The sequence below is a fragment of the Quercus robur genome, chromosome 9 (assembly GCF_932294415.1).
Source record: "Quercus robur chromosome 9, dhQueRobu3.1, whole genome shotgun sequence".
In the NCBI taxonomy this organism is placed as follows: domain Eukaryota; kingdom Viridiplantae; phylum Streptophyta; class Magnoliopsida; order Fagales; family Fagaceae; genus Quercus; species Quercus robur.
The window spans coordinates 44995534-45011006 of NC_065542.1; the positions used below are offsets into that span (position 1 = coordinate 44995534).

General features: G+C 34.9%; 2 protein-coding genes across 4 annotated transcripts; one reads left to right on the plus strand and one right to left on the minus strand.

Moving 5' to 3' along the window:
- Positions 1 to 4054: 4054 nt before the first annotated feature.
- Positions 4055 to 11045, plus strand: LOC126698624 (uncharacterized). 3 transcript variants are annotated; one of them, XR_007646538.1, is made up of 2 exons: positions 4055 to 4401; positions 10628 to 11045. XR_007646538.1 is itself a non-coding variant. In XM_050395986.1 (2 exons), exons 1-2 carry the CDS (start codon positions 4090 to 4092, stop codon positions 6926 to 6928), a joined length of 357 nt encoding a protein of 118 aa, XP_050251943.1. In that variant the 5' UTR covers positions 4060 to 4089; the 3' UTR covers positions 6929 to 7174. The 3 variants fall into 3 exon arrangements, 1 of the variants encoding a protein (XP_050251943.1); XR_007646537.1 differs by lacking the exon at positions 10628 to 11045 and adding an exon at positions 5016 to 7174; XM_050395986.1 differs by lacking the exon at positions 10628 to 11045 and adding an exon at positions 6884 to 7174 and having other exon boundaries at positions 4060 to 4401.
- On the minus strand, positions 7583 to 10865 carry LOC126698621 (calcium-transporting ATPase 12, plasma membrane-type-like). Its single transcript, XM_050395977.1, has 2 exons — positions 7780 to 10865; positions 7583 to 7723 (listed from the first exon to the last, which is right to left on the minus strand). Exon 1 carries the CDS (start codon positions 10863 to 10865, stop codon positions 7839 to 7841), a length of 3027 nt encoding a protein of 1008 aa, XP_050251934.1. The 3' UTR covers positions 7583 to 7723; positions 7780 to 7838.
- Positions 11046 to 15473: the final 4428 nt, after the last annotated feature.

The window sequence follows — 15473 nt, forward strand, 5'->3', positions numbered from 1 at the left end:
TCCAGGAAGTTATTCTTGAATGCGACTCAGAACTGGTTTTTGGGGCTCTCAATGGTACATCTACTCCGTCGCTAGCTATCTCAAACATCATCTCATCATGTCTCACATGGCTACAAGATTTTAAAGCGATATAGTTCTCACATGTTAGATGCCAAGGTAATAGGCTAGCACACATTTTGGCACAATTTGCCAAAAATTTAGATTTGTTTGTAACTTGGATAGAGGAAACTCCGAACATTATTGAGGCTGCTATGTCTCAAGATGTATCTTCTTTCTTTTCAATTTAATAAAGTTAACGTATTTCTTATCCAAAAAAAAAAAACACTGAATTAGTCATAATTTAGAAGTCCTTAACAGCCACCAATTTTTTCCATTATGATCTTTAATCACATATGAAATAGCACCAATCTTTTCTTGTAGAATCAAAGGCTGCATCTGTGGCCACTTTGAGCTAATTTAATGAGGGAAGCTGCCACTGATGTCTCGAGGGGAGCTGGAATTTCTTGTTGTGGAATGTGTAGAAGTTTAGGATCTTGCGGAATACGTTAAAATAATGTAGAACGGAAAGCATGATAGGGGCTAGTTCTAACTTAATAAAACCCTTAAATCCAAAAGGGATTCCTTGAATCCACAAGGAAATGTCTAGAATCCACTAGAAAAAGAGAAAAACCTCTCTTAAAAATATATTGATACCCTACCATAATACAATCCTAATTTGACAAGAAAAGTATTAAATACACCTAAAATCAAGGAAATAATAACCATATATCTAAAATTACATAAAAATTAAAAAAAAAATTAATAGACCATAAAAATTATTCCTCATATTTTGTCCTACATAAGACCCCTTCATTTGAATGAAACTTGACCTTGAGTTTTCGTCTGAAAATTGAAACCTTCCTCTTCAGATAAACATATATTTCAAATACTTCAATTACTTGATCCAACTTTGAAACTCGTATCCTTGAGATATTGTAGCATTAAATTTCTTCTCATTGGCCTTCAATTTATTTACAACTTCAATTAAAAATGAATTGAAGACAATCAAAATTTTCTACTCTTAAAAAATCAATATATTGAGTTGTAGTGGTCTTTAGAAAATCAATTGGATCTTGGGAATTTTGGGTTATGGGCTAACCATCACATTTGACTTCAATTGGATCTTCCACATCTCATAATTTTTTACATTCTCCTCAATTAACTAAATTTTCTTCTCTTTGCCTCTTCATTAATTTCTTGAGAAAGTATTATCTCCATGCTTCAATTTGTCAAATATGTTGTAAGACTTGATATTTTTCAAGCACTTCAAGATTTTCCTCAAAATTTGGTTTTATATTGTTGATTCCCAATGTTCTTTTCTTGATGGTTGAATGCAAAGTTTATCAATATAATTCTAAGTCTTAATTTTTCCATAAATAATCTTTCTATGTATATGACAAAATTACATCATAATTCAAGAGAAAAATTCAATTGCAAGCATCTTTTTCATCCTTAGCCAGGAAAGAATTTTGTTTTTACCTCGTTGGATTCTATGAAATTATTTTTGTTCCCACTGATCAGGCATACTAACTAAGTTTATACAAAGCAAGTTTAACCTTTCTCTCGTCAAGAACATCCATATAATCAAAGAAATCCTCCAAATCAAGTATCCAATCAACAAAATATTCCTTATAAAAATATTCCATTAAATTTTAGAGTTGTTGGGAAGCATTGGAAGAAGCCAAGGATGGTGGATGCAACATGGAGCTTGTTGCGGGATCCGGAGAGCTAGACAAGACACGGTTCTAAGAAGTCTTGTTGAAGTAGGAGCTTGGAGGCTTAGGTACAGTGAGTAGATTATGCTTGGAGGGTCTCTTGCTAACCCATGTATTTCAACTGATTGTCTAGTAAATCGATTACCGCTTGGAGGGCGGTGGAGAGGTTTTTCGCTGAGTTCTTTGATTTCCTCTTCGATAACACATCAGCATGTTATCTGTGTTTGCATTCTTCTTCCCTACACTTTTACATTTTATTTTACTGCTGTGATTATATGAATATGTGTTAGAATAGCTTGTTTATTCATCCGCTCACATTTACATTATTCTGCACTTAGAATTAAGTAAGTGTAAAATCTATCGAGCTGTAACTTTTATTTGGGGGTCTAAACAGCTCTTGTGTTTTTTAATACATTTTCGAGCTTTCAATGAGGACTAAGGACAACCAGCTACCCTAACCACGTGGATGTTTGTGGACCAAACCTTGTAAATCGAGTCTCTAAGACTCAATTACTCTTTTTAAAAACCGAGTCTCTGAGGCTCGATATCTAGCTGGAGTCCACATGGATGCAGGTGAGCATATAAATCGAGTATTTAAGGGTCGAGATATAAATTGAGTCTCTAAGACGCAATTTCCAGGTGGACGTCACGTGGAAAAGCGCCAAGTCAAACCTATTCAGAACATGAAAATCAAGCCTCAAAGACTTGGTTTAGAAGCCCTAAATCGAGTCTCTTAGACTCGAGATGTTAATAATATATATACTTTCAAAACTTTGCCTACTAACTATATTGTTTGGCAAGCAGGGTTAATTCCCAATTTTCGCTAGAAAATGTCAGAATGGTGTGGGCCTGCCCATCATGATCCATCCAATGTAGAAGAAGAAACAATAGCTGCAAAGTCGAGAGAAGTCAAATGAAAATGGAAGACGAGGCTGAGATTTACAACAGAGTCCAAGCCCAATTCCCTCTTTCATTTAGCAAGCAATCAAAGCCCCTAACCTCTCTCGAAGCCATCCACAACACCACTCGTCGCTCCTCCTCCACCACCGCCACCACAAACAAGACTGATGAGCTGCCTTCTCTTTCTTCCTCTTCCAAAGATTGGATCTCATCGATTTGAAACCCTAACTCTAACTCTTCTACTAATGAAGATGAAGCCGATTTGATTGGCCCTCCTAGACCGCCTCTCGATGACAAGGATGAAGATGTTGGGCCGCCGAAGTCGTCTGTGGCCCAATTGGAGTCTATTGATGATAAGGAGGAGGAAGAGATGGTTGGGCCGCTGAGATTGCCGCCTAGAATGAGTTTTGGCGATTCAGAGGAAGAAAATAAAGATTTAAAAAAAAAAAAAAAAAAACATAAATAGTTAATCTACCATTTTGAACAAATGGCAATGAATTTAAGGCAAAATACATGGTTAGTACTTAAAATTTAGAACACAAGCGCTTTTACTCCCCAAAGATTAAAATAGAGATGACAATTGGGTAGAATGTGATTATTAATGAGAAGGATAAACAAGCATTTTAACCATCTTAATATAGAATGTGTATAGAAAACTAAGGGCCCGTTTGGTAAGAGATTTCTAATAACATTGTTGTTGTTTCGTGGAAATATATGTGAGTTAAAAAATATGTAAAAATACGTATAATGTTGTTTAAACACTGAAAACTGTTGTTTAAAAAATAGTACCAAACACCCCCTAAATTATAACTAGGGTATGTATACAAAAGTTAAATTATATGTATGAATAATTCAAATATATATTAAATAAAATATATCTATATACATTCAGGGTGGGGCCGGACAAGTAAAACTCATTTTTGCCCTGTCACCTCTTTGAGCGAGGAAAATTCACAGAGGACGAGGGTGTGGGATAGGGTGATTTTGGCATCCCCAATTTAAAGTGGTTGCTTTTAATGACTTACAAAACATGAAAAGACTAAAAACTAAAAAGTTATCATTATTCCAAAGAATCCAAACAAAATATATATATATATATATATATATATATTTCAGAACACTACACTAAACACACTAGAGATTAAAAATGATTACATTAAGTTTATTAGAAACGTGATTCTTAATTTTTTTTTTTTTTAAGTTTATTGGAAATGTAAAGTGATCACCTTAGGTTGCCTAATAAAATCCCTAAAATAAAAATAAAATAATTTGCTTAATAGAAACTTCTACCTTTAATTAAAAAAGAAAAAGAAAAAAAGTAATGGGCTAAATTGAAGTGAGTTTTAAATAGAAAGAGAGCAGAGTATTGGGTTGGGCTAGACTTACAATAGAAAAGGGAAAGTCAGTGTGAATAGTGCGGGTCGGCCCATGATCCATGATCCAAAGCAATCAAAATCCCAAACCTCTCTCGAAGCTATCCACAGCACCACTCGTCGCTCCACCACTACTGGAAACAAGGCCGATGAGCTTCCTTCTCTTTCTTCCTCTTCCAAAGCCTGACTCTCATCGCTCCGAAACCCAACCATGGCGATTGGATTCAGTTGATGAGGAGGAGGAAGAGGTGGTTGGGCCGCCGAGACCACCGCCGGGGCTGAGTTTCGGTGATTCGGATTCAGAGGAAGAAGAAAAAGAGAATCGGTATCGGATTCCGCTTAGTAATGAGATTGTGCTCAAAGCCCACACCAAGGTATCACTCTCTCTCTTTCTGTAACTTTTTTTTTTCTTTTTGGTCCAGGACACAGTACATCACTTTATTATCTATCTTTATTCATTACTGTCTTACCACAATATGTACTGTTATTTATATTCTTGAGTTTCATATGTTAGATAGTTGGGATAATGTGTGATTATTTACGGCTAAAAGGAACAATCTGCTTAGTGCACAGCTAAAGATAGCTGTGCACTGTAGCTGAGAAGCTAAAATTTTTCGCTTTAACTCTACTGCTGCAACCCTCTTTTTTGTGTTTTGGTGGAGTTAAAATAGCTATATAGCTATTTAACTGCACTGCTGGGTGTTAGTGTTAGGTATTATGTTTATGTCTCAACTTGCAATATAAAGGAACAATCTGAGTATAGATCAATTGTACTTTAAGGTAGCACTAGTATTTTCCATTATAATAATGGAAAGAATAAACATGCTATCAATTATCTATTATTTTCTGCACCATAGATGAAACTTCAAAGCCTTAAAATAATTCTTTGATCGTTTCAACAAAATATGCAAGTTATTGGAGGAATGTCCATCTCAAAGATTACTTCTCTTTTCAAATGTCATAATTATTTTGCTATTTTCCTATAAAGTTTTACCAGATTTGAGTCAGAAATCACACACACGCAGCTAGCCCTTTTCTTCAACATGCAGTGGTATGAACTTGCAAGGATGATATGATTACAAAATCACTTCTTTTGGTCTAATGTTACAGCCGTGGTTGATATACAGTACTAATCTGTTATGATCTAAAAAATATGCTAGCAATTTATGCAACGAATCTAAACACCACTCGCTACCAAAACTCTGAATTGTCTCTTCAACTGATCTTTGCCAGTTTACTGTGTATAATACATCGCTGAGTGGCACTGTTTTTTTTTTAAAAAAAAAATTAAAAAAAAAAAAGGGTTTCTGATGTACAGTTTCATCTGTTTACCTAACCATGAAAATAATGAAATTAAAAGCATTTGGGACTCTTTCATATTAGATTTTCCTGCTACCTTTGTTTCACCCTCTCTGTGTTTCTCTGTATGTGTTTGCATGCAAGTCAGCGTATGTGTGTTTTAGGTTCTTATTGTTTCGTCCGTATTTTTAAAAGTTAATACCGAACAATATATGGTCAATTCAACCAAACATAATTTAGTATTACAAATAAATGAAGATTGACCCTTTAAAATGGTCGTAATGAGATATACAGACATGTATGTTTTTCATGTCTGTTCCCTTCTGCTAACAGATCTTGAAAGTGTATTATCTTCATTTCTCTTATAATTATCCTTGTTTGCATTGTTTTTGGAGTTTCAAAAATCCATAGAGATAAACTGTAAAATTCCTATGATAAATAGAAATACAATGTAATTGATGCATGTTAAATATTAGATTTAAATGTAAGCAAACTTATTAAGAGCTCATTGTCACCACCACCATCTTATGGTTAGTTGGAATAGACACCAAATGGTCATTCAATGGTATGTGTAGGTTCGTTTTTTTTCCCTTAATTTTAAATGTTAATAAGCATATCCATGTCTAATATGTGTTAGTGATGGGGTCATCAATGAGCTCTAACTCAAATGACCTCCTCCTCTTGTAAAAGCAAAGTGGGGAGTGAGGTTGTGGATTCAAAACAAATTGCATACATATGTAACTTACCAGTAATACACACATACAAACACACACATCAGTGATAGGTTCTTTATACATCACATTGAGATGAATACATAATATATACATATAATAGATGGAAATTGGAAGGTTGCTACTAACACCCTAGCAAATATTTAGACCGCAAATTACAAATATTACGACTTAATCACTTTTAACCTAAACTAGCATTTACATCAAATGTAAGTGATTATCCAATTTCATATAGAGCAATATGAAATGCAGAATAAAAATGCAAACCACACTAAAAACACCAAATGTATTTTCAAAGAGGAAACCCCAACCACCCAGGCAGAAAACCCTCTTCGCAAAACCATTGTCAAATTTCCTCTAATAAATAGTTGTAGTACAACGTTACAATAAAGACCCTCTAAGCCTAAGCTACCTAAAATACTCAAGCCCTCCCAGCTTCTACTAACAACTGACTTCGTCATGTACTTTGTTCACCTAGTCTTCGGAGTCCACGGGTTTAGTGGCCAACGGTAAACCGAGTCCTCTTGGGTTTGTGTTTTTGCTTCAAATGTTTTCTACACCAATCAACTCTCTAACACTCAAATATGTTGAAGAATGTGATGGTTAAAATCTCCTTTCTAAGATACGTCAATGGTAAGAGGAAAAGAGAAGAGAGAATGAAGCCTCGTTGCTCTGTTTCCCACATCCTACTTCCAGAATGTGCAAGTCTTGGATTATATGACTGAGCTGGCCAAGATAAAAATTAATGTGCTGGAATTCTTTCTCTGAGCTAGTTGCAAGTAAGTCATGAGTTGCACAGTAAAAAAGATTCCTCTTTTATCTGCAGCGTGTCTATGTCGCGATCAGGCAGGCTGCAAGTTCTTCTTTCTAGCATCTTTATCCAACACTTAAGTACATCTACGAATTTGAACATAGGAATAGAAAATTTCTCTGGAGGAAGTAAATACAAAATAGTTTGTCACAATTTTACATGGGTGTTCTCATCTTCTGAGTGTTTTGACCCTGCATCTTTCCTGACTTCTATTATAGATATGTATCCACTCTCTCTCTTTTCATCGTTTGTAATTCTTTACTATATTTGCATGTATAAAAGAAAAGAAAGAAAAAAATATAACTATTCCAAAAGGTAGCAGCTGCTTACATCTTTTCTTTTTCTTTTTCTTTTTCTTTTTTTTTCTTTTTTTTTTAAGTAATAAACTTCATTGAAAGCAGCTGTTTACTTCTTAATACAATGACTTTATCTCAAGTTTGAGACCATGACTACTGAAATGAATACAATAGCAAAGCACCATACACGTCTTTAAGGTATATAATTGTATTTTGACATGATTGTATTTTAAATTTCTGATACAATTTTTCATTACTTATCAAAAAGAAAAAAAGTGCCTAATACTTTCATGGCACAAACGCCAAAGAAAGGAAAATATGAAGAATGTCTTGGTGAGGGGCGTTGGCTAGTCTTTCAGAATGGAAAAGCACTTTTTTTTTTTTTTTTTTTTTTTTTGATAAACTTCAATTGCATTAAACATCAGAAGAAACAAAGGGTCGGTAATCCGCCTTACAAACAAACTCTATAACTGGCGGAAGATTACCAGAATTGAAAGAAAAGGACCGAAGGGAGGTTAAAGCAAATTTAGCAACCTCATGAGCTGCAGCATTACATAACCTCCTAACCCAACAAAACCAAATTTAGCAACCTCATGAGCTGCAGCATTAGATAACCTCCTAACCCAACAAAACATAACAAATGGAAAACAAGCAGAAATATTAAAGATGTTTGCCTACTTCTTGCCTGAAACTGGGATGCACTTTACAAGACAACCAATCGGCCATGACAAAGCTGCAAGCCCAATGCAAGCACCCCATTGGCCCCAATTAAGTCTCTCAGTATTGGCAAACTTCTTCAAAAACTCCACCATCACCAGTTGAAGACCTATGGTGATCCCAATAATGGCTAAAAACAGCTTATTTTTAAGTATCCCTTTGAATATGTTCTTCCTATCCAATTTTCTTGCATTAAATTCATTGAAAACTTGGCAAAGGACAAAAGTATTGAAAATGAGGGTGTTCTTAACATTCTCATTTACACAAAACATGAATTTTCCCTTAAATTGTAAAACCAATAAGGTGGTTACCTGATACATGGCTTGTGCCATGAGATTCCTCCACATAATTTTGGTTATAAGTGGCTCTGATCGACCAACCGATGGCTTTGACATAAGATCATTAGTGGGTTTCTCTGTAGCTAATGCTAAAGCACCCAATGTGTCCATTATTAGATTCACCCATAATAGTTGAACTGTAGTTAGTGGGACCTTACCAGAAGAAACAGCTGCAACAAAATTGATGACAAGGGCGGCCACGTTCACTGTGAGCTGAAATTGAAGAAACTTTTGAATGTTGGTATATACAGCCCTTCCCCACCTCAATACTGTCACCACAGAAGTAAAATTATCATCCAAGATGACTATATCTGAACTTTCTTTTGCCACTTCAGTTCCCTGGATTCCCATTGAAAGTCCAATGTCTGCTTCCTTTAGAGCAGGTGCATCATTGGTTCCATCACCTGTGACTGCAACAACATGACCTTTCTGCTTCAAGCATTGAACCATCAGAAGCTTGTCAAAAGGGGATGACCTCGCCATTACATGGATTTTATCAACCTTTTCCATTCTCTCTTCGGGTGAGTAATTCCTGAATTGTACCCCTTCAATTACAGCATCATCATCCAAATCTTCATCAGGATTGAGAATCTTGCATTCAAAAGCTATAGCCTTTGCTGTGTGCACATTGTCACCAGTTATCATTTTGATATTCACCCCAGCAGCTCTACAAGACTCCACAGCAATACTGACTCCTGGTCGACATGGATCCTTCAAGCCAACTAAGCCTAATAATGTTAGTCCATTTTCTTCAAGCTTCTGAAGAACTTGTCCACTTTCTTCAGCGACTTCTTTGTGGGCAAAGGCAATGCATCGTAAACTATTTTGTGCCATATTCTTAATAATAGTCCCAAATTGCAACCTTTCTTCCTCATCCATTACATTTAGCACCCCTGCTCTATCATAATAAGTTGAACACGTAGCCAATATCATTTCAGCAGCTCCCTTCCAATGAGTATGAATGGTCTTTTCATTGTTTCTCTTCACTAAAACCCCGCTTCTCTTTTTCACCGAATTGAATGCCTCTACATGGATTATGTGATAATCTTGCTTTACTTCTTCAATACTCATACCCAAATTAAATACAGCCCAAGAAAGAATTGCTTTTTCAGTTGGGCTACCTGAAATCTCAGGAACTAATGTAGAATTTGGTTTGTAAACTGTACCAGTTGTGTTTAAGCCGGCTGCTTGTTGTAGTAGTTTGAGTATATTACCTGTCAAATTCGGATAATTGTCATCTTCTAAGGCCTCCTTTCCAAGCCAAAATTTCATAACTTTCATTTCGTTTAGTGTAAGGGTGCCCGTTTTGTCTGTGCAAATTGTTGTGGCCGAGCCCATCGTCTCACAAGAAGATAGTTTTCTGACCAAAGCATGATCAGCCATCATGCACTTCATAGAATAAGCTAGAGTTAGAGTAACAGCCAGAGGCAAACCTTCCGGAATGGCCACTACAATAATAGTGACAGCCGCTGACACAATGCTCACCACAGCATTCATCACATCATCAAACTTGGTCTTACTGCCATTGAATTCCTTGTTTCCCTTGTTATCTCTGGTGTTTCCTGTGAAATACCGAATGAGCATAACCACAAGAACAAGTGCAGCCACCACCAGCCCAACTTTCCCAATATAAGAAGCTAACTTGTTGAGGCGTACTTGCAGTGGCGTCTCCTCATTTGAGTCACGGTTTATTGAACTCATCATCTTGCCCCACAGAGTGTTCATGCCCACAGAAGTAACAAGCATGAACCCAAAGCCATCTGTGACCTTTGTGCCTGATAACATAAAGGGATTCCCTTCATCAATCTGAATGTGATCACTTTCACCAGTCATGCTAGACTCATCCAGCTTCAAGGAATGCCCTTCCAAGAACAACCCGTCTGCAGGAATCTGATCACCAATCTTTAAGCACACAATATCGCCCACAACAACATCAAATATCGATATAGGTTGGCGCCTCCCATCTCTCACAACTTCCACTTTTACATCACTGCTCTTTGTTGAGAGCTTCTGAAATTGCCTAGATTGCTTGAAGTCACTCACTGCTGAAACAGCAACGACCAAAAACACAGCAACAATGATACTCCCGCCATCATACCAACCATCTTTCCAGCCATGTTGCTTGATACCAAAGGCAAGAGAGAGTAAAGCACATGCCAAAAGTATTAAAATAGTTGTATCTTTAAGTGCCTCATACACAAAACTGAGAAACCTTTTTGCTGGTGGTTTTTGGTATTTATTGGCACCAAAAACATTCTGTCTATGAATAAGATCAGCCTCATCACCATGGATACCACTTTTTACATTAGTTTCAAGAATCAAAGCAACTTCTTTAACCCCACCAAACTGACTCAAAGACTCAAAGTTTTTGTCCCTTACAGTGTCACTAAGCTTTTTTGTATCAACAGTGAGCAACGAAGAAATGGATTTACAATGCATGTCAATGGCAACGTAAGAGAGGGTGCGCAAGAGAGGGCCATCTTTGTCAAAAACTTTCTTGTTCAAAGAAGCAAGAACTCTAGTGATGTATATGACCGTGAAAGCCAACCGCCATCTCCGCTTGTGGGTCTTGGGGACTGACCAGTTTTCTTCATCAGATATGGCTATCTCGTCAGGTTTTCGAAACCTTAAAGTAGACATGGCCATGGAGTATAGTAAGTAGAGAGAGAAGGAGAGCGCAAATAGAGGCTAAAAAGCACAAAGAGAGTTTGGCCGTTTATGGAAAAAATAACTATCAAAGTGAAAAGAGAGAAGCAATGTGTTTTGGGATGTATAAAAAATCATGAGTATTGCTTATAACAATTTCATTTGTATGTGTGGTTGTTATTAGGTTTGAAGAACTTATGAATTACGATAGAAGAAATGTCTACTAATGCTACTATATATGGTCCAAGTCTGAGAATTACTTTGCTATAACTTAAACTTCTCCAAAGAGGAAAAGGAACAAAATTTTTTTTTTTTTTTTTGACCAAAGAAAAGGAACAAAATTAAAGCACCGACTTAGAGTACAAGACTTTCATAGAATATTTATATTTATTTATAATTCGATAGTTATAATAGAAAAGAGGGATTTGAACTTTAATTGTCTCTATTAAAATTACCAGGAAATGCCAATTAGTTGAAGTACACAGTTCTTGGCAAGTTATTCCTAGTTATAACTTATAACCAAGGAAAAATGCCTATTTTGTTTTGTTCAAAAGTAAGAGATAAATTCCTTAACATGTTAATATTCCTTAGTATGCTTTCTCTTATATTCCACCAATCTCACTACAATATGATTTAAGGAATGTTGTTTCGAAGCAAAAGGCCGCCTTTTGGAATCATTCACTTATAGATGGCAAATGTCAGCCATATTTTTAGATTGTCTTGCTTTGTGATCGCTAGTTTAGACTTGTTTGGGAAAACAGTGTAGGGCCGACCCTATGCATTTTGGGGTCTAAGGCAAAAAATTTTAAGTAAGCTTTTTCTTATATTTAAACATTAATTAAATAAAATTTTATTTAACTTTTTATTATGAGCATTGAAATTAACAAATTTGTATGAAAAAAAAAATTATCGATTCTTATTTCTTCAAGATAAAGAGAGAAGGGAAGAGTTCGTTCACCTTTCATGTATTTGAAAGATTGAAATTTTTTGCTTTTAAACTATGACAAATAGAATAAAACACATTATTATAGTGCACAACATTAGAAGAGGGAATAATTTCTTTAAAGTAATTTTTGTTGAGTTAAAATTTTCAGCCTTAACTTACCTAATTTAACTTTTTATAGTATGAGATAGATAAATAATGCATTCTATTGGCTAATAAAGGAGACCTTAAAAAAATTTCAATTGAGAGGTCTTATTATTATTATTATTTTCTATATTGTAATTAGACAGATAAACATAATTATTACTATTATATAAAAGGTCATGCTAACGAGTGCCCTTAGGGCACTCGTTAACAATCCATTTTAGGAAAGTTTTTACATCACTTTTATGGGAAATGAAAAACGCTGTCAAAACATTAATTGTTTTTTTTTCTTTTCCAATAAAAACTTTATTTAACTGGATTGTTAACAAGTACCCTAAGGGCACTCATTAGCATTTCCCTTATAAGAGGCATTCTTTCATTTGAGGTCTTAGGCTATTGCCTATATTGGCTGGCTAAAAGGTTAAGCCTGAGAGAATATATAATTGATACAGCATTAATTGCAAACTACTAAGTTTAATGTGAAGAACAACTTTCACAATTGAAATATAAGTTGTTGAAATAGCAATCACTAGCTTAGGTTATATATGTTTCTTAAAAATAAATAAATAAATAAAGCTTAGGTTATATATGGTTTTTTTTAGTGAACTACTTTATCTTTGTCTTGAGCTTGGGGTTTTCTTTTTTTTCTTTTTTTCTTTTTTTATAATATTAAATATTTTTAACACACACAGGAAGATGGGAGAAAGTCTTAAAGAAACTAACAGTAGTATATATCCAAAAGGGCTTAACTCTTAGATACACAGCACATTCATTCATTCAGAGCTTAGACTATAATACTTTTTTTCTCATTCTAAAATAATAATAATTATTATATGAGTTCACCCAATAGGTGGAGAAAATATACTTTAATGTCAAATTATTTGGTAAGCACTCTTAATTAAAATATCTTGCTAATCACAAAAGGTCACAGTGAGATTCGTGCATTCTTTTATGCCACAATTTCATGTTTTCTACTAACCTTTTTTCTTTTCTTTTTTAAGAAAAGTACTACATCCACAACATTTTCACAATAAATCATTTTCTTTTCTTTTTTGAGAAGGTTGACAACAAATCCAGTTGGCAAATTGTTGCAAATTTTTAATTTAAATCCACCACTGAAATTACTTTCTTATACACTAGTTATGTACTAGTAACTGCAAATAACAACTTATCACATAAAATTTGTTGTGAAAATATTGTGGACATATCATTTCTCTTTTTGAAAAAACTTTTCTATAAATAATAAAAAAATTAAAAAATTAATCTCCAGTTTCACATTGTAGGGCATAAATTCCTTCACTTTATATCATACATTTTCAAAAGAAGATATGCTATAATATAAAACTGAATGAGTAGATATATTTTGATAAATAAGAAAGTTAAATCCAACATGATAATCTTCTTTGATACTTCATCATTGTGTTAATTATCACATTGTAGATCCAAATGTTTAGCATGCATTTATATTCCAGCATATAAGTAATTAATTAGTCAATCCAGAGTACTTAATTAAGCCCCATCAGCCAATCCATTAATAATGATGACATCGAAAGGCAATGTCCAGTCCATATCGCAATTCAACTTGAGCTCCAAGAAGCTCGCACGTCAATCAATCAATATTTGAATATATAGGAGTCGGGCCTGTTGTGTTGACTTAACTTGAACTCTCCAAGAAACACGCACACATTAAATAATAATAATAAATTTGGATTTCTATCGCTTGTTATGCAAGATTTAAGGCGGCTTGCATGGATTTAACTTGATCCGTAAGTAATTTCTTTTGACTTCAAGGCACTCCGCTTGAATCCAGTGTATCTTTATAAAGAATAAAGAAGGAAGAAGACCTTTCCTATCTGTAAAGCTTTTAAATTAAGCTTTGCAATTTCTCTTCTCTTTCGGTTACAGAAGAAACAAAGGAACGAAAGAGAGATGTGACTACGAATTCCACCAAAAAGCCATTGTCAAAGTCGGGATGCTATGTGAATATAAAAGAAATAGGCGGAATCATGGTCCTACTATTTTCTGATTTAAAGCAAAAAAAAAAAAAAAAAAAAACATGGATAGTGACTTTATAGGTTGAATAATTATATAAAGGGTAAATTCCACAAACCTACCCTGAGGTTTGTCATAATATCCAACTAGGTCCAACACAATTTAAAACCTACCAATTTCATCTTAAAAGACCATTTTGTCCCTAATTTTTATTATCTCTTCTTTCTCTCTCCTGTCTCGTTACTCTCCCTCTCTATCAACTCTCTTCTCTGAGTTCTCTTTCTTAGAACTCTCTCTCTAAGAGCATCCACAGCAGTGGAGCTAAAAATTTAGCTTTTTAGCTCCACCAAAAGTTACTTTATCTATTTTACCTACATACATTCTGCAGCAGTGGATCTATTTTAGCTTTTAACACAATAAAATAATATAAACATCACAATAAAATAATATATCCACTACAATAAAATAATATATCTTATACAATAAACAACAACCACAACCACCTTCAACCGTCACCGCCACCGCTGCCACCACCGTCGCCGCCATCGCCGACGACTTTTTTTCCACCGCCGTTGTCGCCGTCGCCGCCGCCGCCACCGCCACCGACGACTCTTTTTCCGCCGCCGCCGCCACCACGTGATAACAAATAATCGTCTAGTGTTATATTTTTTTTAAACCCCAAATTATACTCATACATTTTTTTTTTTTAGTAAAACTATTTTTCAATTATCATGATAACGTATTATCGTCTCAATTATCCGGAAGCAACCTTGAAATAATGTGAACTATGAAATGAAGGAACTTTATAATGTAGTCCATAGATTTATAAGAAAACATAGAAAATAAAATACATATTATAGCAAGAACAATGTAGTCCATAGATTTGCTCACATACATAATTCAAACCAAATTACACTCACTTCCTCTCTGCTCTCTCTGTCTCACACTCACTTCCTCTCTACTCAAAACAAACCATTTCTCTGTATGCCAATACTATAACCCATTCTTATTTATTTGATTTTTTTTTTCCATCTTTGTTTTGTGTGTTTTTCCAAATTACAGAAATCACATAATCCAGAAATCACATAATCCACACAAATTACAGAAATCACATAATCCAAACAAGAAATTTCTGCATATAGAAAATTCTCAATTCAGAGCCCACATAATCCACACAACCAATCCCTGCAAACAGAAAATTCCCAATACAGAGTGCATAGAATCCACACAACAAAATAACAGAAAATTTCCAAAACACAAAATTTCCAATACAGAGACCACATAATCCACACAACCAATTCCTGCAAACAGAAAATTCCCAATACAGAGAGCACAGAATCCACGCAACAAAATAACAGAAAATTCCCAAACAAAAAATCCCAAATACAGAGACCACAAAATCACAATAACCCAGAAAAATTAAGCTATGAAAAATTCACTACAAAAGAAAAGAGAGAGCACTGACCTGAAGTGGATCGGCTGGGACGGCGACGGCGACGGCGATGGCGTGGGCTGGGCTTAGACGGCGA

Coding starts and splice junctions, on each gene's coding strand:
- LOC126698624 (XM_050395986.1), top strand. CDS start 4,090: ATGATCCAAAGCAATCAAAATCCCAAACCTCTCTCGAAGCTATCCACA. Junction 4,402..6,883: donor TGCTCAAAGCCCACACCAAG/GTATCACTCTCT, acceptor TTTTATCTGCAG/CGTGTCTATGTCGCGATCAG.
- LOC126698621 (XM_050395977.1), bottom strand. CDS start 10,865: ATGGCCATGTCTACTTTAAGGTTTCGAAAACCTGACGAGATAGCCATA.